Source organism: Nannobrachium achirus, assembly GCF_963921795.1.
Source record: "Nannobrachium achirus genome assembly, chromosome: 7".
NCBI lineage: Eukaryota > Metazoa > Chordata > Actinopteri > Myctophiformes > Myctophidae > Nannobrachium > Nannobrachium achirus.
Genome location: NC_137816.1, coordinates 31,208,570 through 31,236,011, shown reverse-complemented (window position 1 = coordinate 31,236,011; position 27,442 = coordinate 31,208,570). Strand labels below are relative to the sequence as shown.

Below are 27,442 nucleotides of genomic sequence, written 5' to 3'. Positions count from 1 at the left end.
GTGTGTGTTACAGTGTGTTCTGCTGCTTGTCAAAACAGATCAGTGCAGTACTGAGTCACGTGTCCCAACAACAGTCCTGCTACGTCACTTCCGACCAGCCTCGAATGAACTTGCCCATCGGTGCTGGAAACCAGCTATGTCCAAATAAAACCGTTACTTATCAGGAAATGAGGGTGGGAAAAGTGTGTTTTAATGGATCCAATTAACGTAATTATTATTTAGTGAACGTTCTTGTTGATACTTTTCATTAAACAAATAAACACAGACAGAATTAACCACTTTCACATCAAAAGAATGACCCCCCAAAATCGTCTATTTCCGCTACTTTCGCAGAATTCGCACCACACTGTTGTACAACTAACATAGCCCAGTTTTTCCAGTAGAACCAGTAACAGTAACGATGATAATCAGCATTAATTTGCGAAAATCAGTTGAAATTTTGAGATACAAGGTTTCTTCCCAACAACAGCAACGCGCTGCTATGGCAACCAGAGTACCAGAAAGTATCACTAGCAGCAACTTTTTTTGGGGGGGGGGGGGGAGGGGGGGCAACGGCGACGCGCACGTTTCAGTTAATTAATTATGGACGTGTTGTAGGCCTACTTGTGTTCCCAGTGTGTAACTGTAATACCGGTAGCCTTACATTAAGACGCATTCTGCCGAGACTTTCGCATTGTGTCTCGGCAGAATGCGTCTAATGTAAGGCTATAATACCGGTACAAGCTAAACCTAAAATGCCGTCCTCCTGGCTCCTGCCCACTGTTCCCAGTATTAAATGTAGCTACACACGCACGCGCGCACGCACGCACGCACGCAAGCACGCGCACACACACACACACACACACACACACACACACACACACACACACACACACACACACACACGGAGTGGGACGGTCCCACTCTCTGCACTGATTGGATGCCACTGGGCTAAATGCGCGTTCACGCTCTCACCGCACGTGAGGTGGTGGTCCAGTGTATTATTGAACATTATGTTCCTTCTGTTCGTGACTGCATTGGTTTTATTATAGCGAATAGCGATGTATGGCTATGGAATGTCTTCGCAGTGTCTTTGTTTGTTTTGTTTTGATGGTAGTGGTCTGATTCTGAAACGCGTCGTGCCGTCTCAGACAGTCAATCAAGATAATTAAATTCTAAACCCACATCAAATTCAAACGGAAATCTAATTGGCTTTGTTATGGATGAAGGCAAGCAGTCTGTGGCATTGTCCTTTAAATGTCTACTAATATTGTTCTACCGTGTAGCCTACAGGGTCGATTGACTAATGCACCGAGAGGTCAGCAAGACGGTCTGGGTTGACTTCCAGACCCCCTGCCATCCCAATACACATCTCAGTTTCACAATAGATTACAATTTGTTTGCACATAAATATAGGCCACTTTCAGTAACATTTGACATAACGTTTAAAATGAACATGGGCTTGCAGGTCACATTCTATTTGTTTAATGTTGAACGTGAAACAAAGCCACCATTTGTTTCTTCTACAAAACAAATATGGCTAAGAATCTTAACACACATCACAAAATAATCCCTTTGTGTTTGACAAAATCAGAGCTATAGTGTCATCATGTGGCAGAAATCAAGAAGTGCATCACATGTGAAATAATATGAAAGGCTTAATATAACTATCCCGTTGAGAAAGACAGATCACAAGTAGACCTACATTTTCAAATCTTAATTTTCACTACAAATAGCCTACATTTAGTAATTCTCTGAGAGATAAACAATATGAAGTAGGCCTACTTGCTTTTGGAAAAATAGGCTACTTAAAGGAGTCATCCAGACCAAAACACATAGGGTTAAATCTGCCTTTTATCATACCCCTTCATACCTGCTTTAGTCGATTTTTTTCATAGCTGCCCCTGTTGCTTTACCTGACTTTCGCCAGATGGTGGCAGCATTGCTTATGCATTGCTTTACCATCTGGGCTCGCTCCAGCACAGTTGATAACACTCGTAAAGTCCCAGGCCGGACCAATCAGCGGCAGCTATGGGCGGGCTCTGAGCGGCTCTGAGCCAATAGAGTCTGATTGCAGACCACGTGGAAACCCAGGAGGCGGATTCTGGGTGCAACGTCATGCAGACAGGCCAATATGAGTGGTTGGAGTTGGCACGGCCATATCCAATCACCTGCTTTAAAATTTGAAAAAATGGCCCGCCCCTTACATCGGTTGTGCTGGACCGAGCCCAGATGGTAAAGCAGAGCGTTATGCAGGCATACGCAATGCTGCAAACCATCTGGCGAAAGTCAGGTTACCTGTTGCTAGATTTCGGCTGCCTCTGTTGCTAGATTTTGCAGGCTCTCTCATAACTAACACAGTGGATTGTCCTTAGGCTAGTGCGGTAATTTCTTTAGCTTCAAAGTTAGTATTTTTTTATTGGATTGTGTTAACACAACGTCCTGAGATCAACCAAACCGCTGTTTTGACCTCACAGGCACCCTTACTTGTCAAACGGCTTCTGCTCTGCACCAGAGCAGGGAGAGGAGAGGCTAGAAAGGGAGGGAGGGAGGGGTCTGTTTGACAAGTAAGGGTGCCTGTGAGGTCAAAACAGCGTTGTGGTTCGTCTCAGGATGTTGTGTAAACACAATCCAATAAAAAAATACTAACTTTGAAGCTCAAGAAATGACCGCACTAGCCTAAGGACAATCCACTGTGTTAGTTATGAGAGAGCCCGCGAAATCTAGCAACAGGGGCAGCCAAAATCTAGCAACAGGGGCAGCTATGAAAAAAATCGACTAAAGCAGGTATGAAGGGGTATGTTAAAAGGCAGATTTAACCCTATATGTGTTTTGGTCTGGATGTCTCCTTTAAGTATTCAAGTAGGCTATTATAAGTTACAAAGTACATTTTCTTTTTTAATATCATAGGCCTATTCAAAAGTATATGCTACAAATTACATGTATTTTTTAATATCAATGCCTTCGTTGCTGTATTGAAATAGCAGATGTACAAGCTCACAATGTGATGCTGTGGTGGGTTTCTTGAGGAAATGACTTTGATCTATTAGGACTGTAGGTCGCAGTTTAGTATGTGAACGGTCACAGCTTCCCCTGACACATCACTGTGACATCACAGGTGACATCACAGTGATGTCAGATACTCAGAGCAGGGATCTCCATATATGGGCATAAAAACAGGTGACATCACAGTGATGTCAGATACTCAGAGCAGGGATCTCCATATATGGGCATAAAAGTGATTCATGGCCAAGACAGATGGCGTGACCTCGCCCTAAAATCCCATACCTAACAGGACTTCATATTGGAATGCCCATATATGCAAGACAGCCCATATTTGTGTGGCTAGTTCAGACAGGGATCTCCATGTATGGACATAAAAGGGATTGTATGTTGTGATGTTATGGGAACAACTCTAACATAATCCATTTTATGCCCATGGAGATCCCTGATGTCATCAATATTAAGCCCATATCTAACAGGACTTCATATGGGAATGCCCATATGGAAGACAGCCCTTATCTGTATGGCTTGTTCAGACAGGGATCTCCATGTATGGGCATAAAAGGGATTGTATGACGTCATAGGATTTTCACATAACGAATAACCGAGTAAGCATGTTGAGGTCTCACAGCATATCTCCATATACAGATCTCCATATATGGGTACCAGGAGGTCTCCATAGGGTAACTGGTCCTCCCCCACCTCATAGCTGACTTGTTATGCATTCATATCCATTTAAACACTATATTATAATATTATTTTGGGATAGGGTTAGGGTCTCATCTTTCAATATAGCTCGTTCTCAATTATAACAATTTTAGAATTCACTCATTACACGTCCTATAATAAAGACAATGGATAATGATGTATTGTTATTTGGCTATAATAGTCTTATTATTTATTTTTTCATATTATTAACAAATATTAACAGGGGTGCCTGCTGGACTAGTGGTCCAGGCGCATACCACATATTCGGCTATGATACTGGTGTTGCCGGTTTGATTCCCGATCCGGACAACCTTTGCCACATGTCATTCCCCATCTCTCTCCCCATTTCCTGTCAGTCTACTAGGCTGCAAATAAAGGCATGAAAAAGCCCCAAAACAAAATATTTATAGCAAATATTAACAAAAATGTGACACTTTGGTGTTACAGGTAAAAATTTACCCATATACAGAAAAGAAGGTAAAGTAATTTATTTTCATGAACCCAAACTTTATTTTACTCCTAATAGCAAATGCAAATTGAGGACAGCAAGTCTCTCTCTCTCTCTCTCTCTCTCTCTCTCTCTCTCTCTCTCAAACATGTAAAAATTGAATATTGACAAATTTGGGGAGAATTGAGCCACACTTCTCTGCTGGGTAATTTTTTACCCGTACCACGAGTGTCACCTTAGAGACCATCAGAAAATAACTAAAATGGTAATAATTTATGTTAAAATAGCTGTTTCTGAGGATATCATGAAGACTTGTAATGTAATAATTTCAAAAATGATCCACAATGGAATGGAAGGATTAAAGTTTAAACGCACGGGAGGTCTGAAATCTCTGAATCAGACCTCCCGTGCTTGTAGATCATCTATTCTATTGTATCAGACCGTCTGATACAATAGAATAGATGATCTACAAGCTCACAGCCTCACACATATGGGCAGAGACCTGCAGCTTCACAAAATTATTTATCAAGGCAAAAAAGGTACCTTATGAATGCAGGGGAAACGGAAGGCAAAAAAGGTACCTTATGAATGCAGCCCTATGCAGGGGAAACGGAAGGCAAAAAAGGTACCTTATGAATGCAGGGGAAACGGGCACGAGCACGTTAGCGTCAGTTATACAAATAATGTTGTGTTGCTATTATTACAATTATTATTACTATTATTGATTAAGTTTAAAACGTAGGACTACATGAACCCTAAAATGAGTAACCCCTTCAAGAAATAATAATAATAATAAATAAATAAAAGGAAATAAGATGAATAAAAGAAAGTAGGATATGACTGCAGACAGGGGTGTCGCACCACGTTCTGGGACCTGGGTACAAGGATTCACTGCGGGCCCCCCCATGAATGTTCTTCATAGGGGGAGGGGGTTTAACCCATTTAGACTGGGAACGCATTATTACGCGTTATTGTGTGCTTTAACTATTGAAAAATAGCAGATATTACAAGCTCACAGGTCACAGCACGGCACCATACTTGAAAATGTGTGCAAGTCTTTGAATATTTCAAATCCTTTTCATGTCAAGGACCCCCAAAATGATATGTATTTGGCCACGGAGCCCCAACTAAAAATATTTAATTCCAGCCAGGGACCCCCAGAAGACCCCCCCCCCCCCTTGTGACGCCCCTGGACTGCAGAAAAACGGGCACCCGCACGTCGGCGTGCGCCGCCGCCGCTGCGACCATTATTAAGTGCGGGAGTGAAGCGCTCGGATCAGCGCGATTCAGCGGCGACGGACGAGGGGAGTGTGACGAGGGGACAGTCAGGAAGACAACAGGGGGCATTTGTTGTTTAATTCATTAACTAGCTGCCTGCTCTCTTCGCCAGAAGGACCGACACACGGACACGTTATTAAGCTATTTGTCGAACAAATGTCGGAGGACATGATGGAGGAAACCAAGAGTGTGGAGGAGGAGAACACCACCACCGAGAACGTGAGTTCACAGCAGCACCGCGGCGACACCAACAGGAGTGTGTCCCCCGAAAAAATAGCCGACCTACAAGCTCACAACACGTCCCACCGCGACCCGTTGTGAGCTTGTAGATCTGCTATTTTTGATGCGCGAACGCGGCGCGCAACCGAGGCAAGAGGAGCAGAGAATGAATAAATAAATAAACGAATTGATTTGAAAGACGAATGGCGTTATTTGCAACGGAGGAAGAATGAAACCTCCGACGTTGAAAACGACGTCGTTTCTTCATAAATCAAATCAATTCGTTTTATTTGTTTTAAGTTCCATGGCCCTCTGCTGTCATTGTTGACATTAGAAGCTAAAGCTAACGTACAGAACGTTGCTAATAAAGAGGTACGGAACTCAGCGACCTGGATCGACTGTCACAGCCAGTCAGCCACAGAACTAAATACTGGCCAGATCAAACCCAATTTCTCCCGTTTTCACACGACCAGTATCGATGGATTGCCTAGTTCAACGTTTAGCTAGCCATTAGCCAACTCTGGTGGTAGCATGATGACTAACTAGCCAGCCAGCTAACTAACACACACAGGGTGCCTGGGTAAATCAAATGGCTTAAACGTTAGCTAACATCAAACCAGTTAGCTAGATTTGACGTGTCAACCACTTGTCAGTTTTGATTAAAGTAGTATGTACTTGAATGCATATGTTGTCACCCGCGGCAGTGTGACCGTGTTCATGCACACTAAACGCTGCCGTCTGCTGTATTGCTAATGATGATCCGTTCAGGATTAGCTTGTGTTAGCAGCAGCGGTATTTGCTGTTGTAATGCCTGTGGATGTAATGCCTGTGGATGTCGATCGATAGATGTCAATCGATGGGACAATCTCTATATCACCAAGCCAGGCCACGTGGCCACCACTATAGCTCATCACAAGACAGTTTGGCTTTGCTAGACTTTCCAGTCATTGTTTCTCTGATCTTGCACTTTGTAAGTCGCTCTGCTGCATAAAGAGCGTCTGCTTAATCAGTGATAATCAACCATTTTCTTTTCAAGGACGCTCTGTTTGATATGCATTAGGGCCAAGATCGATGATTGATACAAGTTTCATTTTCTCTCCCCCTCTCTGGGAATCATTATTGTTAATTTAACTCAGAGAGAGTGTACAACACATGGAACCATTTCCACTTGTACACAAGTACAATTCTAGACGACTAGACCTGTAAAGGTCCACTTGGACCCCTGGTGGTCCTTGAACGGCTGGACACAATGTAGAGAAGTTGTGAGCTGAATGCCTAACGTGTTCTGTGCCACTGCCTTGTGTCTGAGCATTACATGTGTGTAACAGAATGTTATGTGTCTGCTGTGTTTCTTTTAGGAAGAGGAGAAAGTGATCAGTCCGGAGAAGGCGGAGGAAGCTAAACTAAAGTCCCGGTATCCAAATTTAGGACATAAACCTGGGGGCTCTGATCTGCTCCGTAAACGCCTTCAAAAGGGGGTAAGGGTGGTCAATCTTTTCACGTTTTACTCGTCATTGCAGAGCTAGGTACCGTACAGGTAATTTCACAAGCAGTTGATCTCTGGTCTTATTGTAGTCCTATTTGGAACCTCTCCCTCTGTGATATAGCTGCAAGATGAAGTTCCACTCGGTAGGGTTCCCAAATCTGGACTTATCGGCGAATATTGGCCACGATGCATGATTCTTACCTTTAATTTCAGATATTTAAAATTTTAGCGCACAAGTAAATATGACTGACCCGGTAGCAAGCTTCATTTATTTTAAATCGTATATTTAGTCAGCCTGTTAACCAGTCAACCCCAGTCAAGCTTGCTGAATGCCTATTAATGCTTCTGTAAAATTGCAGTGGGAAAACATGGCACAGGCTGACTAAAACTGTCAAACGCTTGTTTCAGTCCGTCGGTTAGATTTTCACTGCCACTAAATATAAGCAGGTGGGCCGACCTTTTTAGATACGATGTGTGGAAAAATGGCACTCTACTGAGTGGAACCTCATCTCAGAGCTATATAGCGGAGGGAGAGGTTCTGTTGGGAGCTAGGCAAATTTTGACTGTACAACTCAAAGAAATGTGTTCAAACCCTATTAACCAATAAAGTTTAAAGGTTTGTGCCATAAACTTGAGGCTTACTAAAGCTAGAGCCAGGTGTGAGAGGACAGCATAGAAGAGGCTTGCACACGCACAGAGGCTCTTCTGTTTTCACTGCAATTTAGCAGTGGTAGCTATTATACTGTAATGATCAAACCTGTCTTACTTGTCTGCAGACATGCAATGTTGTGTCTGCATCAACTCGAACTCATCAAGCCCTGTACACTAGGCAAACCTTACATCACACATTGTATATGCTGTACAATGTTCCTTAAATCACATTAGCATATTCAATGTTGGGCATACATACATAGTGATGTGTATTACCTGCTTATTGTAAATTGCTTTGGATTAAAAGCGTCTGCTTAATGCCTAAACTGTACATGTCCACATGTCTGGGCTGCTCTACAATACAGAGAAGACGGATTGCATTTATCTCGGTCAGAAACGAAACAAATTGTGTTCAACTAATCAATAGATTCATAATATGTAATATTACTGTTTTGTCAAAAGGAATACATTGCACCACTTGTTAATGAGGAAAGTAATAATATTGCAAGCAACGCGTTTCTGCCCAACATTGCATACCAGATACGTTAACTTGAATAACTTCTGCCTTGCAAGCACCACTCTAAACAAACGGTGACACATACGTGTAATACTGACTGACTTAGACATTTTGCCTTTTGCACATTTTTGTGTTGTGATGTATGTACACAGCTTCTCTCAGGCTGAAAAAACACAATCAGCTTTTTGTTGGGTACAGTTTAGTGTGTTTGCTTTTTCCACAATTAAGTTGCAACTAGGGCTGGTACAACAATAACCGCAACACTGTGGTTAAGGAAAAACTGCTTTTTCCATCTACGACTAGCCAAAGTAAAACCCTATCTCCCCCTCAAATAATTTGCCATCCATGCCTTTATTACATCTACGCTGGACTATTCAACCACATCACACCAGTCCTGGCCTCACTCCAATGGCTCCTGGTCAAATATAGAATTGATTCTGCTTTTAAATCTATTACTGGTCTGGCGTCCCCCCCCCCATACATGGCTGATCTTGTAGAGTGCTATAATCTACCCAGAGCTCTGAGGTCCGCTGGCCAGTCACTGCTGACTGCGCCAACAAACCAAACACGCAAAACCAGAGGTGAGCTTCTGCGGTGGCGGCCCCAGAGCTGTGGAATAATCTCCTTTTTGTTTGTTTTTTCTTGATGACATTTTTTTTTAATGACTTATCAAAACACAATTCTGTGGTTCCTGTATGACGTCTGCTTTGAAATAATTAATACTAGCATTTCCCAACACCCCATCTCCCATAATTTATATCATTGCTGAAGTTGATTAATTTGAAACTGTCAAAAGTTTAACTTTCAACCTGTTGTCCTACTTTGGAAATGACATGGGTGAAAATGATACGAAATATGGCTTAACTAGCAGATGTTTCAGGCTCAAAACGTGTCGCTCACCATGGCACATTGAGAGCTTGTAGATCGTCCATTTTTTTTTTAAATGGGCTTAAATGGTTAAAACCCAGCACACATGATAATGGTGCTTCTTTTTTCTTCCTACAGCAAAAGTACTTTGACTCGGGAGACTACAACATGGCCAAAGCCAAAATCAAGAATAAGCAGCTACCCACAGCGGCGCCAGAGAAGGCTGAGATCACAGGGGACCACATCCCTACCCCGCAGGACCTACCCCAGAGGAAACCCTCCTTGGTGGCCAGCAAGCTGGCAGGCTGATGGCATACATCACTTCCTTCTCCCGACCCTCTCCACAATACCCCCTCCCTAGCTAAACATAATTCCTGTCCTCTGCCCCTCCCTTGTACCCACTAGCCTGAATTTTGCTGAAAATGAACCCGTATCTACTAGCCAGTGAACCTGACGAGCTGATACACTTCCATACCCCCTGACATGTCCCAACTGCCTCTCATTGCTTTTGTTTTCTCCTCTCCTTGCTTTCGTTCCTGCAATTTGTCCCTGCCAACCCCCACCCTCACTGCTCTGCTGTCATAGCCCCCATCCATCTCTTGGTTCTATTTTATTGTTTGTTTTTTCTACTTCTACATATGATACACTGAGAGACAGAACATCTGTGTGAGTGTGACTCCACTGATGGAGGATGGTGACCGAACAACGGCTGATGCCACTTCCATATGAAATTGAGGGTTTGGTTTGCATCACGCTACGCCCGGCATGGTTAAGGGAGGGGGACACATCACCATCACCGGTCGAGTCGAAAGTGTACATAATTTCCTGTTCTTTGGCCATGGAGGCAGACATCAGCCTTTTTAGATTAAAAAAAAAAGTTTTACATTAGAGTTGTATCATTCACTGTATGTCCTTATCTAAATTATGCTGTTAATGTGCTTGAGTGATTGACTGAATATAATAACCCCCGATTTATTGCTGAGATCAGAGCGCTCAGTCTTGTAGATGTGTACATGTTTTCAAAGCTCCAGAGGGAGGTAGGGAAACCGGCCAAAGAGACGGACCACGCAGTGAAAGGCCAGAGTCTATGGATCTGAATACTGCATGTGTGACGCAGGGCTCCCAGAGGCAACTTCTTCCACCCCCAAAACTGACTCATCCTACTGTGTGTGCACTGAACACATAGATATATATATATATACTGCATATTGAAACTGGAGATGTTAAAAGTTGTAAGCCAGTGGTTCTCAAGTGTTTTCTTTAAAGGACCCCATAACGTCCTGGACCCCACGTTGAGAACCTCTGTTTTAAGCTGTGTGGAGAGGATGGTGTCATCACCAGATGCGGAACTGAACGTTTTCTTTAGTGCCTGTAGGCAGGGCCGCAGTTCAGCCTCTCATGACGACACCGCGTTCTCCTCAGTCCGGGCACACGTCCTCGCTTGTTCTGAATGCACTGTGGAAAAGGGGAAAAAAGAGCAGAGAGGCGCTGTCAGAAGGGACCGCACCCTGCACACCGCATGGGTGTGCATTTCAATTGGAAACTTGACCAGAGTAGAGCATCTGGTGCTAGGAAAAAGAAAATGTATATTATGGCCATGTTCTGTTTCGCATAATGTAGAGCAGAAAACATCCTATAACCTTCACACTCCCCTACTTGGTGACATTTCCTTGCCAGGTCCATAATGTAACCCTAACTAGCACTACATCTGTTTTCAGCTGTGCATGTACATGGCCGCCCTGCTGTCACTTTGTGCCATTTTGTTTTGTAAATAAAATAGTTTTGCACAAATGTATTTTGTCAGCTTTCTCTTACAATAAAATAAATAGTTTAGAACACCTCAGCCAGATTGAATAGTTTATATTGTATTCTAGATAAGCAGTAAGCATGTTGATCTATTTAGCACATTTCAACAATGAAACGGTGCATTAACCACATTAACCACCTGTAGCCTGGCTGTGCTATTTTGGGCATAGATGCATGTTTTTCTTTTTATTGAAAGTATTAAATGGAGCATATAGTATAATACAAAATTACATTGCACTATATACCATTCATTTAAAGAAAAACTACAAAGATACAAGTATGCAAATGAAGTTGCTGTGCAGCACAATAAATTGAGAGCCTCAGTAATAGACAGTGGCAAATAAGTCTTCAGCTTTGATGTAAAAGCACTGAGTTGACATGCATTTTTCTGGGGATTTGTTCCAGATATATGGTGCATAAAGACTAGATGCTGCTTCTTCACGTTTAGTTTTTGTTCTGGGGACAGCTGACATATCTGGATCGTTGAGTGTCGCAGAAGATCAGAAATGTATTTTTACCCTAAAATATTCAATACAATTTACTTTAGGCATTTAACAGACGCTATTAATCCAGAGTGTTTACAATAAGCAAGGTCATCAAGATCAATGCATCAATTGCATAGAAATAATAGTCTAAGGAAAACAGGTAGACAAAGCACCTTCAGTAAAAAACTAAACATATATGTCATTGAGGGTAGGCAAGTGCTACGGTAAGTGCTATGGGCTAAGGTGGAGTCTGAATAGGTGAGTCTTCAGACCACGGCTAAAGCTTAGGGAGTGAGTATGCAGTTCTAAGTGCAACTGTTTTTTCCACAGTTCAATACTTTATAACCCAAAAAGAAGGCAGTGTAAAGATGTGAGAACTGTAATGATATGATCCACTGACTTTATTTGTACTGTAAGTACTGAGCCACATTGTTCTGTATCAGCTGCTGCTGTCTGAATCATTTTTAGGGAGACGTGTAAGTCTACTGGAGATGAATGTATGGATGAACTTTTTTTTAAAACAAATCCTGCTGAGACAAGCCCTTACACTGAGTTAACTACAGTAGCAATCATGTGATCACACCACATGAGTAACTTAATGGAGATGCCACCCAATTGATTGGTTTCACTTTGTGATGTGGTCAGTAATCCTGTTCTCAGTTACATGAGGAATATTTCTCCACTTTATTGCAGTTAAGTGAAAGTAACTGGATTGGAAGAGGGACTTGTTTTTGGGACACAATAAGGCCATTCCTGGACTCAACTCTCTTCTTTTTTTTAATATAACAATTAAGGTCATTATTGGTCCCCCCAATATTCAATTTATGTCTCAACCATCTTTTCTTCTTAAGCAGGTTTATTTAACCTAAGAACAGACAATAGTCAACATTTGATCCTGTGTTTTTGAGGTTGGTTGCAGGGATTAAGGGAAAATAAATAGTGTAATGTCTGGCACCACACACACACGCACACACGCACGCACACACACACACACACACACACACACACACACACACACACACACAGATTGTTTGAAGTAAAAGTAATAATGAATCTCATTTTTATAGCGCCTTTCCAAGTGCTCAAAGCGCTTTACAGTGGTTCATTCATTCATTCGTTGGGAGTAGCAATACCACAATGTAGAAACACTCCAGTTCTGTAAAAGTTCACTTGGGTAAAAGTGCAATGGTATTCATCAAACATTCTATTCAGAACCAACATTTGTCAAACATAAAAAACAAAAATAGCAGAGCAGATCAGACATTTAAATAATAAAACAAAAAGGTGAATGTACCTCAAATTTACACTTAAATACAGTTACAGTACTTGAGTAAATGTGCTTGCCGGTAGTAATTATGACTGTACTGTACTGTACTGCACACACCCCAGGCCAGTGCAGCTGCGTGCATCAACCTGTTAAACAGTACCTGTATCCACCACACCCCGATATAGTGCGCTAGCCTTCACCGCCACAGCGGGGCGCCCTTTGACTGATTTTGGAGCTCATGGCACCAGTGAATCACTTCACCTCTATCGTACCCAGAATGCAAAGTGAGACGCCAAAATATCAAACGCATTCAGGTATCATCATCATCATGGCGATATAGCCTGTAGCCATAGGTACCACCACATCTTTGAACGGGAGCGTTTATCAGAACCACAAAGGAGTGGCTGCAGGTTTTAACTGGACCCCCATGCAGTGCTGCAATCTGCTGATGTTGTAGCACAGATTGGAGAGTAGGACATTAACTGGTGACCATCATGGCAGCGTCGGAGCTGTACACAAAGGTAAGAGATCACAGTGTGAGTGACATGTAACGCTGAGGTTTGAGCCGCTGTCTTGATGTGAACGTTGCAAACAATAACATGTTTGAATGAGTGCAATGCAGTGTTTCAATCTGTAGCCCAAGGCGGTTGTTTTGAGTGAAGCGAGCGATCTGACGCTGACAGTCCACGTTTATATGCTGCATAAGTAGGCTATATATCTTTTTAAAATGCCAATGTTGCGAAGACTTTGAATGAATGAAAATGACCGTAAACCAGAAACGGAACCATGTGTAGTTGCTGGATATTTTTAGTCGACAGGAGCTGCGATTGATCGAGATGTCTAAATATAGATTCTTCCTATGTTAAAATGGGCGCAGCTGACAAAGCAACGTTAACAGATGCGTCAGAGATTTGTTTTCTCTCGTGCCACAGTTTGGGGCCGTGATATAGGCCTACTGTTATTTGTGTTTTAGTGTTGTTATTATATATATTTTTTTATAGATTTATTATTTTTATTTTTACGGACAAACTAACGCTATAACCTTTTATTTGCATCATCATCATCATCCCCCACTCTTGAGGCCAGGGGCTGGGAATGGGATGATGCAGGCGATGCTAGAGGCACCATGGATGGAGCATGCCTGGTCGACATGTCATGTATTTTTTATTCCAAACGAGGGTGTAATAGTTAGATATGGAAGCCGGCCTGCTGGGTCAAACACGTTTTAAGAGCGACTTTAGACCATGCTTTATACACACACGGGTCCATTGTTGTGCTTGTGCTAGCCTGGTGGTGGTAGCTATTTGTGTTGCTGTGTGGTCCATCACCAGGTTATGGTACCGCATGAGGAGCCCCTAGATGCAGACCTATGGGCGTACCTCACCTCGACAACAGGCAGGATGTGACGCACCTCAACGCTTGGCAGGATGTGACGTCACCTCCACAAGGCTCCATGGCCGACTCTCCACACCCTCTAGCCCGACCTGGGACACCCTCCTCGGCCACTTTCCGCCCAGAGCCGGCCTCTATACCTCCGTGACGGAGGGTCCGCGGACCCCCAGAGCACCAGGGCCGACGTGCCGGACCCTCAGCCCGACTTGGGACACCCTCCTGAGGGGGGCGCCACCCAGCAGCGGCATCTATACCTCCGTGACGGAGGGTGTTCCCACTTTGTGCGGGAGAGTTTTTCAAAGGCAGGGACAGGGGAGATCAGCCCAGGGGCTCCTTGGAACGGACCTAGCTCGGGCTAGGAGCGACCGTTCGAGGCGGGACTGGTACCCACGCGTCCGGCTCGGGGCCCCGGAGCCAGCCGTGGTGGAGCGCCGCCTGGCGGACGCACCGCGGTACTGCAGGCGGCGGAAATAAGGCCACAGCTCGGCCCCAGAGCCACCTGCAGGGACGGGGCCGGCTCCCAGGGGGTCCCCGAGGGGTCCCCCACGCTCGGGGACCCCCGCGGACCACCTCGCAGCCCAAAAAAACCCGGCCGAAACGGCCAAACCCAGCCCGTCCACCGCATCTATAGCGGATACCCAAGCTCGTGGCCGTGGGGCTAACATATTGTATATTTACTGTATGTATACCATTGTGTTTCATGTGTATAAAACATATTGTGCATTCAATAATATGCTATTAAAATAATAGATGAATATGATCATGCTTTTATTTTAAACATGCATGTACCACTGCCATTTATAAACATAGTTTATTAACTGACAACCAATACTATCAATCTAGCACAAACAATCTGCCAATTACACAATAATCATGTAAACAAGCTATTCAAAAGAGGCAGATTGATTGATTGATTGATTGAAGGCTTTATTAGAAGTTTGCATAGGAAAATGTACAGATTCATGACGGTACAGTTCACTGGTACAAGGTCTACTAAAAGGAGATCCATGAAAAGACTAAGCTTATTTCAACAGGAAACCATTAAAGTATCTCATATAACATTGAATGACAGACAAATAGAACACAGTACTATGCAGTAGATATGTAAAGAAAAAAAGAAAACAGTAGGTCTATACAATCAGTAAGTACAGTATATGCACCGGCTTCAAGCTATATACAATATATACAAGGAAGGGGCAGGTAACAGTAAGTCTAAACAATCAGTATGTACAGTATATACAAGGAAGGGGCAGGGAGGGTAGGGTTGGGCTAGGTTTTTACCAGTTGTGAACGGCTGCTGCCTGTAAGTGGTTTTTTAGGGCAATTTTAAAGGATGCTAGTGATCCACACTCCTTTATGGATAGATATTTTATATTTAAAGACAAAATATATTTTTTTCTTTCTTTTTAAAAATACAATACAGATATAGATTTTATATAATTATTATTATTATTGTTCAACAATTTCGGGGACCCCAGTATCCCCGCGGACCCCCTAGGAGTCACAGACCCCCTGTTGAAGAACCCTGGTGTAAAGCCTTTTATATCCATGTGTTACTTCGAAACATGAAGACGAACGGCGCTGCAGGGTTAGCACTATGGGTTAGCAGCTGGACTGGTCCAGGGTCTCCCTCATGCTCTGCAAGGAAGCAGCCTCTAACACAGGACCAAGAATTCCACTGCCCTACTAGTGCTACACTCTAGTCAAAATAAACTAAACTACTTCGCTATTCACAAAAACAAAGGTTATTTTGTGTTGTTGAAAGTGTATTCTCGAGAGTGGAAAACCTCTCAGCACCCCATCCACGCTGTAAAATACACTTTATGAGCAGAAAATAAAATAAAAAGTGCGCAAGTGACTTCTTGCCGCTTGTGGAGGTCACGTGATGTCTCTGCCTTGTGGAGGTGCCCTCTTGGCTGTCGTCTCTGCTCCTCTGCCTTGGAGGAATGAGGTCACTTCCTGCCTCCCATTGAGCTTCCTGTCTCCCATTGAGCTCCATGGGCTACAGGAGTCTGCGCTTGGGTGCTCTCGCTCAAATGATGCTGTGGAACGGCGCATACGTCACAGGTCTGCTGACGTCACTGCTTCGCTGACGCCACTCTCTGTTGGAGTAGCATCCAGGTTATGCTTTTTAGAGCTGTGTGTGTGTGTGTGTGTGTGTGTGTGTGTGTGTGTGTGTGTGTGTGTGTGTGTGTGTGTGTGTGTGTGTGTGTGTGTGTGTGTGTGTGTGTGTGTGTGTGTGTGTGTGTGTGTGTGTGTGTGTGTGTGTGTGTGTGTGTGTGTGTGTGTGTGTGTGTGTGCGTGTGTGTGTGCGTGCGTGCGTGTGTGTGCCACAATTTTATATGAATGTCAATATGTGTCCCTTAACTCACAGCGATGACGGCTTTTGCCCTCATTTTATGCGAAACATTAATAATTATTTAATAGGCTTTTTTGTTTGGCACCTTCTCTTTTATTCACTTTTGTGTGTGTGTGTGTGTGTGTGTGTGTGTGTGTGTGTGTGTGTGTGTGTGTGTGTGTGTGTGTGTGTGTGTGTGTGTTTGTGTGTGTGTGTACACGCGTGTGTGCGTGCAATGGAAATGAGTTGCGGTGTCCCAGTGCTGCCAGCTGGTGCATTCAGCTTGTATAATGGCTATGATAATGTGACCATGTAGACTACTAGTTCACAACTCACTGTTTCTACACTCATTCTTTGAATCTGCAACACACTTCTTCTCCCACAAAACACACTTATATTTTACTTGTACATTGTTTCTCGAAGTGGGGTCTGGGGACTTTGAAGGGATTCCAGGGGGTCCCTGGGCAATATTTGTTAAAGTTGAACTATTTTAACACTAAATACAAGGCAATCTATCGCAACTTGCGACACAAACTTGTAGATTGTCTATTTACAAAAGATCTTGAAAGATGATGGAATATTTTTTGAAACACTTTAACAACACAAAATCATCTATGGGGGTCCCGGCCCGGCACAACATTTTGAAGATGGGGTCGGCGGGGGGTCCTTGACATGAGAAGGATTGAGAATAACTGACTGCTGTACTCACAGTCTCCCTTTCATGCATGTCCCCCTTTCATGCATGTCATGAAGACATCATGTAGGAGACCAGTGATTCTCCACATCTTTCATTTCAAAGACCCCCAGTTTGACATGCATTAAGCCACTTTTCTCTGCATGGGACCCCACCCTCAGTGTTCATTTAAAGGGCCAGTTCACCTCTGGGACAACCAGATCTTATTTTATTGTTGTTTGGGACACGATCAACACAATCCTGATTTATTTTTTGTGTTCAATCTGTGTTTTGAGATATTTTAGTATTTCAGCAAGACTAGTGATGCATTTTGCATCATTCATCGGTGATGCGTTTTGCATTTGGAACCAAATGGACCGGTACATTTTATTTCCATTTGTGCACTCAGAGTTACAGACCCATAGGTTAATAGGTTAATTTGGTTCCTAACTATCAATCACAAAGCTGGGGTGGACCCCCTGGAACCTCCTCAAGGACCTTCTTTGGTTGTTCAAGGACCCCAGGTTGAAACTTCCAGCACACCTAAGACAGGCACCCTCTGTGTGGATAGCTTTAAAGCACAGCTCAAGACCTATTTTTACACTCTTGCTTTTGGATGATTTTAAATATGTGCTTGCTATCTTTTATGTCCTCCCTGTTGGTAAAATGTTTTTTTTATTATAGAGCTCTTATTGACGTCTTTGAACGTTTTCTAATGTTGCTTCTTCTTTTTATTGTTGTTTCTTGTTTTATTTTTATTTTTTATTGTTGATCATGTGTACAAATCTTTGCTTTGGAAAGCACTTTGAGAGTTTGAGCCTCATTTTATGTATGAAAGGTGCTGTATAAATAAAGTATATTATTATTATTATTAGTGGAGCAGGCTATACTTTATGCCAGGGGTCTTCACTAAGTAAGGTCAAGTTTATTAAGTTGGCCTATTGACGGTTCAAGTGGTTAAAAATCTCAAAACATTAATTGACATGAATCCAAAATACACTGATTGTGCTGTCAAACGATGAAACTAATTTTATATCGAATCTACGAAAAAGTTGTGGGGGTCCCTGCTTCATCTCTCTCTCTCAGCTAAGGGGTCCTTGGCCTGAAAACGTTGAAGACCCCTGCTTTATGCATTCCTTTTTTTCTAAAGACCAAGGGAGGAGTGTTCCCATGGTTGTAGGTTTTGTAGAGATGGAAGAACGTAAAATCAGCATCCTGTCTTGTAAAAGGTCAGATCTTATGTTAGAGCTGTGATTTTCTTTTCCTTTCCGGTGCTGGCTGGTGAGAGAACACTCCACTCTTTGTGTGTATGAGGCAAACTAATAGAACCGCGCATTGAGTAGGTTTGTGACTCCTCGGCATATGTACACATGCATAAGCAAGCATAACATGCACTCAAGCACACGCAAGACATACAATTACACATTATGCATACACTTAACTTTAAGCTAGTGTAGTGATATATTTGGGTAAAACTAACGTTTTTTTTATTATTATTATTTTATTTTTTTTGTTTGTGAGAAGGTTAAAGCTCTATATAGATAGATTTGTTCAGTGATAGGGGTCTCCCCTTCTCTCCAGCTCTTAAGTCAATAAGTAAGTAGCTCTTTAATAAACAGAAAATAGTATAGAGTGCATTTTCAGGTGGGTCACCAATTTCATCCAATCAGGACGATTGGATGAAATTCAATTTGATATTTTTCCAGTTCGAATTTCTTTGTGTCGACACTTCGAGATGGGAGTCATGGGACCCCTTTTATTGAACAAACATTCAATAGCAAGGATTGCTATCAGGATGTAGAGCTATTAAAAAACCTTTTTAGACATGCAGCCTTTGGACCATGTGTCTGTGGGTGGACAATGGGTTGGATGGGTTCAATTTGATGATGTAAAGAAGGGGGAGAGAGGGGTGCAGTTAGGGTTCCCACGTGGAAGAAGGAAAACAGGATTGAACTAGAAGCAGTGCTCTTCCGAGCACAGGTCTCCGCCAGGTCAGGTAGGTTATTGTGACCCCCAGGTGGCGCTATAATAATTTGAGACATTTTGTTCAAAACGGACCAATCCTGCAAACTTTGGAAGCCAATGTTAGCCAATTAGGATGGAATATGAAATATCGGACAGAGCCGTCTTGATCCCATATTTTCTATAGAGAAACTGTGTACCGATTTGCATGATTTTTGGATAAAATCTGAAGGAGTGATATAAAAAAAATTGTTGTACTGTACATAAGTCGGCCTCCTGGTGGCAAAAAAAAGCAGATCTGAAAGGTTTTTCCTTAGCCTCTAGGGAGTGCGCATAAAATGTTTTACACTGATCGGTGGAGTTATTGGTAAAAACACAAATCGGCCTTTTATAGCGACACCATGAGGCTGATTTGAAAAACTTGAACTTGAAGTGGCATTTCTTCCATGGCCTAGTGGGAATGTGCAAGCAAAATTTCACGTAAATCGCACTGTGTTCGCGCGCGGCTGTTTGTGCATGAGTGCGATCATGCACAATATTAAACGTACAGTATGTAAATTTGGGCTGGGCAATTAACCAAAGATATGTCGAAACCGATACTTAGAACTAATAATTGAGAAGCACTTTTCTTTTTTTTATATATATTTGTTCCTTCTGTGCCTCTGGCATGTGAGATTTTCTGAATGACTTTCTGGTTAATTGAGAGAAAGTAAGTAGAGAACACAACATGCATTCAACTGAATCCACATAGCTTCCACATTGCATGTTTGTGACAGTTTTACAGATTAGCCCATTCTATAGACTCGTCCTACAATTTTACTATCGTTGCTGTCAGGCAGAAAAACCTTGTATCTCCATATTTCAATATTTAATACCTTTTTTCGTCAATAAATGCCCTACTTAGTCATATTACAGTCAAGATCATTTTACTAGACGATTATTGTCAGACAAATACTTGCAATTAATGATTTAATTGTTTTTGGCATTGAACATGAATACACATGACATTTCCGTTTGGCATTTAGGTTTTGTAAACCAAAGTATCACAAGGCAGATATGACATAAATATACAAAGAAATTACCAACAATGTTTAATAATATCATATTGGGTGTCTCCCTGCTCTTCAGTTGAGACATTTAAATCGTGTCAAAGGTCATGTCTCACCTAGACACAGGATTTGACACAAAGATTCAATTTATCCCCTGAGCAAGAACAAGCCAAGAAGGCAGGCTCTTGCACTTGCACTTGCACGAGAAAAGTTACATACAGTAGTGCAGCTTTAACAAGAGTTTGTGAATACCTAATGACTACATTGGCTCAATTGGAATACAGGTTTTTTCCATTTTCAGAAAAGTAACTTTTGGACATGTTCACATCGACAGTGCATATATTACATAATAATAACAAGGCCTGTGTATGACATTCAGCATGGCAGCGCTGAGAAGGCTTTGTGGTGAAACGTATCCGTTGCTCGTTGCCCCGGTAGCATTTCCAAAATAGCCTAACAAGCTTCAACGTAAACGTATGTTTGGGAGAAGTGAGGTTTTCATGAGTGACGGTGTGTGCAGACGGTTGTTTATCCATGGCTTTAACAGTGTTGTCTGTTACGTTACAGTAGGTGGTGGTGGCTGGCGGATGCCAGCAGCGGTACAGTAGGTGGTTGTGAAAGCGTCTTGAGAGCCCTGGTGTTATTAATCTCCTGAGTGGGAATAACACAGGTTCCCTGAGTGCATTTATCAAAATGGAGAGTTAGCCCATACGGTTCACTCCCTTCTGAGTCATTTCTGCCTAGAGATTAGGAGGGGAGGGGAGACCTTTTGTTAATCCCCTGGGGGAAACTCAGTTTCAGCTTCACCCAGCGGGTGGCTGCTCAGATGGTCATGATGAGCGCTCAGGGCGGGCTGTCAGGGGTGGAAGTGTCTTGCTCAGGGGCACATAGACTAGCTCAGGGACGTGTAGACATGGGTGTACCGGGAGGTGAACCTATGGCTGCACCCTAGTATGAAGGCTGAGAGATAACAGAGTTTGGTGACACCTCAGGCTATCACGATTAGGAAAGTTTACTTGACGATTAATTCTCTCTCTAATAATTGCAATTAACGATTTAATCATGGAACATTATGATGAAAATTGTAAATTGTGTTTAGCTTTTAGGCTTCATAAACGAAAATGCACATTGCAGATAACTTGCATAATCTAATAACTACTATATGCTTAGAAAACGCGCTATTCTACAATTTTGTTTGAATGTTTGAAAATATGAATATGATCAACATGGAAATGATTTTTTTATGAAGATTATGTGATTATCTCTTAATAATAATTATTTATGAAGATTATGTGATTATCTCTTAATAATAATTATGTAACAATTGTGACAGGCCTATTGACAACAAGGAGAGAACACTTTGATAAAATCACAAATGAAGAAACAACATTGATGCTGAATCAGAATGAAGTCACTCGCATAACTTTATTAGCACACATTTTACATGCTCTCTGTGTGTGACTTTTAAGGGTATCAGGTGGTAAATCTATGTTAGATTTCATAACATGTGTTTTGCCTCCGTGCTGATGCGGAGCATGTGCATTCAATTACCACGGTAACCTGGTTAAAGTAATTGTGTAGCCAATGTACTGCGTGCTGTGGCATCCAGTGGACACACTCTGTATCTACAGACCGCAACCACAACCAGACACAACCTCAAACCAAGGGAAACCATATTTTAGAGCCCAACCGATATATTGGTTTGGCCAAAGAGCAAAGAATTTGGTAGAAAATGTTGAACTATATTGTCTTACTTTTCTTTAACCAAACAACGGTCAAAATGTCGGTCAATTGGCTAGGACTCTCCAAAAATAGGGATCGGCATCAATACCAAAAGTCTGTCATGGTTCTGGACTGGTTAGACATTTAAACGGCTGGGGTGGGTATCTTAATAGACAGTAGCTTGCTGGCTGATGTTTGTGGGAAAGCCATGTCTGGGAGCTCTGTGTGTCTCTCAGAACTCATGTGACCGAGGGTGGGATCATGGCTGCTTGATGGACTACAGGAATGCCCAATCCTGGAAGGGTTCTGTGACAGGGTGAGAAATAGGGGAAGGGTGGTGGTGGTGGGGGGGGGACGTCAGGCAACGTTGCTCTGTCCTCAAACACAATGGGAAGGTTTCATCGGACAGAAAGTCGAGCAGCGCGGCGTGTCCATCGATTAGTGCAGTGACTGTGGCGTGCAGGGCTGGAGGCCTCCAGAAGACTGGCGAAGAGTTGCAGCATGAGATAGATGCTTCTCTTGCCACAAGATGAATCAGGAGTTGGATTATATGTTTGTTGAAGTAAGCTTCCTTGTTTTTTCCTTGCTTTTTGTTCGGCACCGTCCTTCATACTTCACCCCGACTCCCTAAATCTGTCCACTGTCTCAGCTGATACTTAAAGCTTCTGTGGGTCACTTGTTCCAGAGAATGGAATTTGCATGGCATAAGGGGCTTGAAAAAGAGCCACTTGTTGGTTTATGAGCTATATGTGGCTCTCATCTGTAGTGAGTCCAATTGGGCTTTCCGGTTTTGAACTTGGCGTCGTTAGAGGCACGGTTCTTCCATGGAGTCTTGGGCTAACAAGCCGTGACACACCCTTTTGACAGAGTTGTGCATTCTAGAGCAGAGTGTTATGTCATAATCAGCTGGTTCTCTGTACGTGCTGGAATATTAGCTGAAGGTTAACCTGTCTAGCAACAATTAAATACACTAGTAGGCCTAGTCCTAGTTGGCAAGCATAGAACTAGATAATAGCTTTGTTCCGCTTAGCAAAAATGCAGTCATCTCCAGATTAAAATAGCCTACAGAGCCACAGAGCAGCCCGATAAGTATAATCAATGTTCTCCTGTTTTAAAAGGAGTACTGTGGAAAGCTGTGGAGTGAACTGCTGTCTTATAGACTAGTAGACATTCCTTGGCTAAATGTTTGCAGCTGATTGTCTTCAGTTTATAGTTGGTAGGACTGTCATGATCATGTTTTTTTTTGTTGACGATTGTCATAAAAACAATTGCAATTAATGATTTGTGTTTTTGGAATCGAACAATGGAACATAAAACAATGGAACGTAAAAATAACATTTCTGTGTGGCGTTTACAAAAAATAAAATAAAAATACAGGCAGATATGACGAAATTTGATATTTAAAAACAATGGTACTAATCGGTACTAATCAAGATAAATGATGTACTATGGCCAAAACAGATAATGTATTTTAATTTTATACTTAACTTCTACTGCTATTTCCACTATTTTTCAATAAAATATTATCTCTAATTGTGATGTAATAATTATAACTGGCCTAACAGTGCAGTGATGGAAAGATGAATGAATGAAGAATGAATGAAATCATAAGCTTGGAGATGATTAGATGAACAACCTTGGTCCCATGCTGTTTTTGTACTGTAATCTGATTCTGGAGAATCTGGACAGATGTTATCTTTTTGTACATTTAGCAACAGGAGGCGTTATTATTAGGTTATAATGGTCCAATTACATAATCACCTGATTTGTAATTATTTAAACTAATGCTAGTTATTTTACATAATTGTTTTCATTTATCATCAGATGAAAGAAATGAAAAAAATACTTCATATTTCTATAATTACGTCCTTGCTATTATCCATGCTCGTTTAACCACTTTCCACTTGTTATCCAAAACTATCCATTCATTGGGTTTTTAGGGGGAAAATCTCAAAAAAGGTTACTTTTCCATACATTAAAATACTAAACTAGCTAAAATAGCTACATCTACAAGTTCAAAACACGTCACATTCCGACAAGTTGTGAAAAGTATACCATTAGAAAGTATGCAATTAGTAAAACATATGAAATCTTTCAGTTATCTGCCATGTGCAATTTCTCTTTACAAAGCCTAAGTGGCTTTGTTCCAATGTTCCACGCCAAAATCACAACAATTGGATCTGTTATTTGTTAAATGTCATGTATGCATCAAGTATGAACAGTGATTCATGTTGACCCAGCTTTCCTCAGCTGTCTGCAGTGTACTACTCTCACCACGCACTGCCTCCTGGTTGTCTGACTCAACTGATAGAATTAAGTGGCTGGGCAGACTCAGACAATTGTGTTTGGCACTCTGTGGAAATGGGCGCGCAAGTTGTGCCCAGTGGGCTAATTTGACAGATGGCATCGGATGTAGTATGATGAGCAAGTCTCCTTTCCATCACAGTATCAACCAACCAATGTAGAGAGCTCTCCTGAATGCTCCGTGTCATGCTGCGTCGGACCAGCTGAGGAGAAAAACAGCAGATTCTCACATGAGCCCCCATCATGTGATGAGGATTCTGCAGTACTCTGGGACTCCATTCAATGCTCTACTGAGGAGATGCGGGAAAAACACTGTGCACATGCCTGAGTGCGCGCGCGTGCACACACACACACACACACACACACACACACACACACACACACACACACACACACACACAGACACAGACACACACACACACACACACACACACACACACACACACACACACACACACACACACACACACACACACACACGCGCACGCGCAACAGACAGGCCTGGGTTAGTAGAAATAATTGGGAGCTAATCTGTGTCTTCTGGGTTGATCTTTAGATCTTTGCTCCAAGCCCCTGGGACTTTCTTGTCCATCTGAACAGGCAGGAGAAGAGCACTACCGTTGAGTACATCATTCACTAGCCTCTGTTACACTGCAAGGCTGAGGGGGAGCTTTTTATGAACTCGGGCAACTGCAGTAGTTTTACGATGGAAACATTTCTTTAATTTCCTTCTTTGACCCTAAAGTTTAGTAGAAATGTAAAATTGCCGAAAGTGTTGTTTTTATGCCTCTCCGGTTTATGTTTTCAGGTTGTCTGACTGTCCGTCCCAATTTTTAGAGATGTGCCGATTGATCGGCGAGTGATCGCGATTGGCCGATAATGCCTCTGTCGGCTTTAATCGGTATCGGCTTTGCCGATCTACAAGCTAGATCAGCTATTTTCACAATATTTATCTGTGGGACTGAATGTAACCTCGGCTTCAACTCCTACAAGTTGAATTGGATACTAAAGGACCTCAGCCTGCAATCTCCTAATGTTTATACTTAATATACAGTGTCAATGTTTTGTAAGAAGAATCATTAAATATATAAATGCTGCTACAGTAACACAATAAATAGAAGAATTAATGGATTTGACGCTGTGATCGGGAATATCGGTATCGGCAGATCAGTATTGGCCCCAAAAATCGCAATCGGAGCATCTCTACCAATTTTATGAATTGAATGAATGAACGAATCTCAGGAACACCTCAAGGATGAATGGATTACACTTTGGTGGCCAAATGACCTTTGACTCAAAGGTCACTGACAAGCCATGCATGACCTCACAAAGAAGTCATACGCGGATTATGACAAAATGTCATACAAATGTCTAGTAGGATAAAATGGTGAAGCCGAGATTTCAGTGGTCAAAGGGCCAAGGTCACTGTGACCTCATAAAACCTGTTTCATACATGTCAATATAATGATTAATTTAGACAAAATGTACACTTAATACTTTTTCATTCAAAGATTTGCATTGCATATACCATATGCCTGACTCTGGACATATTATGATTATGAATGCAAACTGCAACTGGTTGGTAGAGTCGTATGTGATATTTCTAATTTGGGGAAGGATTGTACTGAATGATTAATGAGCCGGCCGGCCTGGCCCGTGGAAGATGAGCTAGACAGACTATAACACTAAGTCTCAGCAATATGCTAAATGGCCTCTTATTGATCGCTCCAACTGAATCACCAAGGCTTTCCATCATGCATTCTCCTCTTCAGGCCTTTCCGATATGCAGCAGTAGGGTGTATAGTGGTGATTGCAGCTCTGCCTGTGAGTGGATTAGGAACACACTTATGCAGGGGTCCAGCTTGTTGGTGGTCTACCTGGCTTTGAGAGAGGTGGTATATGGGTAAACCCCTCAGTGTCAATCTAATGCTGAGAGTGTACACATTTGTACACTCTCAGATGTGTGTGTGTGTGCGCGCGCGTGTGTGTGTGTGAAAGAGAGAGAGGAAGCTTTCTGTACAGTGAATTGGTTTATGCATGTAAATTAATCAATAACCAAATAGTGTGTCTTTATCAATAAGAGCTAAGAGCTCGTTTGAATTGCTGCAGCCGGAAGTAAAATACACAGAAGTAGACACAAATGAACTAACCCAGAGAGAACTAGAAGCAGTGCTCTTCCGAGCACAGGTCTCCACCAGGCCGTGCGTCCTGGTGATGCTACTGTATAATAGGCCAATGTAAAAAGGGTGGCATATGTTCTTCACCTTAGATCTTTCATGGCAATCGGACGCTGCATGCATGATTTCAAGCATTGTGTTCCAAAAATGTGTTTTGCTAAAGTCTACCTGCTGGTGGCGCTATAACAGGACAATGTTAAAAAGGTAGCATTTGTTCCTTGACCTAGTGGGAATATGTGTGGCAAATGTCACGGTAATCGCAAGCTGCGTTGATGATTTGAGGCATTTTGTTCAAAAACGGAGCAATCCTGCAAACTTTGGAAGCTAATATTAGCCAATCAGGATGGAATGTGAAATATCAGACGGATCGGACTTGATCACATGACTATAGAGATACTGTGTACCGATTTGCATGATTTTTGGATAAAATCTCAAGGAGTAATATCCAAAAATGTGTTTTACATAAGTTGGCCCAAAGGTGGCGCTATAAAAGGCTGATGTGAAAAATGCAGGGCAAAGGTTTATCCTTAGCCTCTAGGGAGTGCACTTACAAAGTTTGAAACTGATCGGTGGAGTTATAGGTAAAACCACAAATCGGGCTGTTATAGCGCCACCATGAGGCTGATTTAAAAAAAATTAAGTGGCATTTCTTCCTCGGCCTAGTGGGAACGTGTGTGCGCGATTTCATGATAATTGCACTTTGCGTTTGTGATTTGAGGCATTTTGTTCAAAACGGCTCAATCCCACAAACTTTGGAAGCCAATCTTAGCCAATCAGGATGGAATATGCAAAATCGGACAGATTCGTGTCGATCACATGACTGTCGAGATATTGCCTACCGATTTGTAGGATTTTTGGACAAAATCTGTAAGAGTAGTGCACAGAAATGTGTTTAGCAAACATCGGCCACTAGTTGGCGCTAGAAAAGGCCCATTTGAAAAATTTAGGGCAGAGGTTCTAGATTGGCATCCAGGGAATGTGTGTGCTCACTTTGGCAGCGACCGGGCCAACGGCGACTGAGATTTGGCGCTCACAAACTGCGAGGACGCACGGACGGACGCACGGACGGACGGACGCACGGACGGACGCACGGACGGAGGGGAAAACATAC

The 27,442-nt window shown here is 42.4% G+C and overlaps 2 protein-coding genes across 3 annotated transcripts in view; both read left to right on the top strand.

Annotated features, from left to right (window-relative positions):
* The first annotated feature begins 5,409 nt into the window (after positions 1-5,409).
* On the top strand, positions 5,410-10,906 carry arpp19a (cAMP-regulated phosphoprotein 19a). The gene is made up of 3 exons (XM_080729990.1): positions 5,410-5,635; positions 6,994-7,113; positions 9,295-10,906. Exons 1-3 carry the CDS (start codon positions 5,573-5,575, stop codon positions 9,463-9,465), a joined length of 354 nt encoding a protein of 117 aa, XP_080586116.1. The 5' UTR covers positions 5,410-5,572; the 3' UTR covers positions 9,466-10,906.
* Positions 10,907-13,205: 2,299 nt separating this feature from the next.
* myo5aa (myosin VAa) overlaps positions 13,206-27,442 on the top strand; it is a gene marked incomplete at both ends in the record, with an annotated part of 113,979 nt that continues 99,742 nt past the window's right edge. Inside the window, one exon of one of the 2 annotated variants that reach the window (XM_080729424.1) lies at positions 13,206-13,235. In XM_080729424.1, coding sequence (XP_080585550.1) covers positions 13,209-13,235 — 27 coding nt within the window. The remainder of the gene's footprint in view (positions 13,236-27,442) is intronic. The other variant, XM_080729425.1, reaches the window with a different exon arrangement.

What these genes read in the sequence shown, in the direction of transcription:
- arpp19a (XM_080729990.1), top strand. Translation starts at nt 5,573, where the DNA reads ATGTCGGAGGACATGATGGAGGAAACCAAGAGTGTGGAGGAGGAGAAC. An exon ending in AGAACACCACCACCGAGAAC is followed by an intron (nt 5,636 to 6,993) that starts GTGAGTTCACAG and finishes TGTTTCTTTTAG; the next exon opens with GAAGAGGAGAAAGTGATCAG. An exon ending in GTAAACGCCTTCAAAAGGGG is followed by an intron (nt 7,114 to 9,294) that starts GTAAGGGTGGTC and finishes TTCTTCCTACAG; the next exon opens with CAAAAGTACTTTGACTCGGG.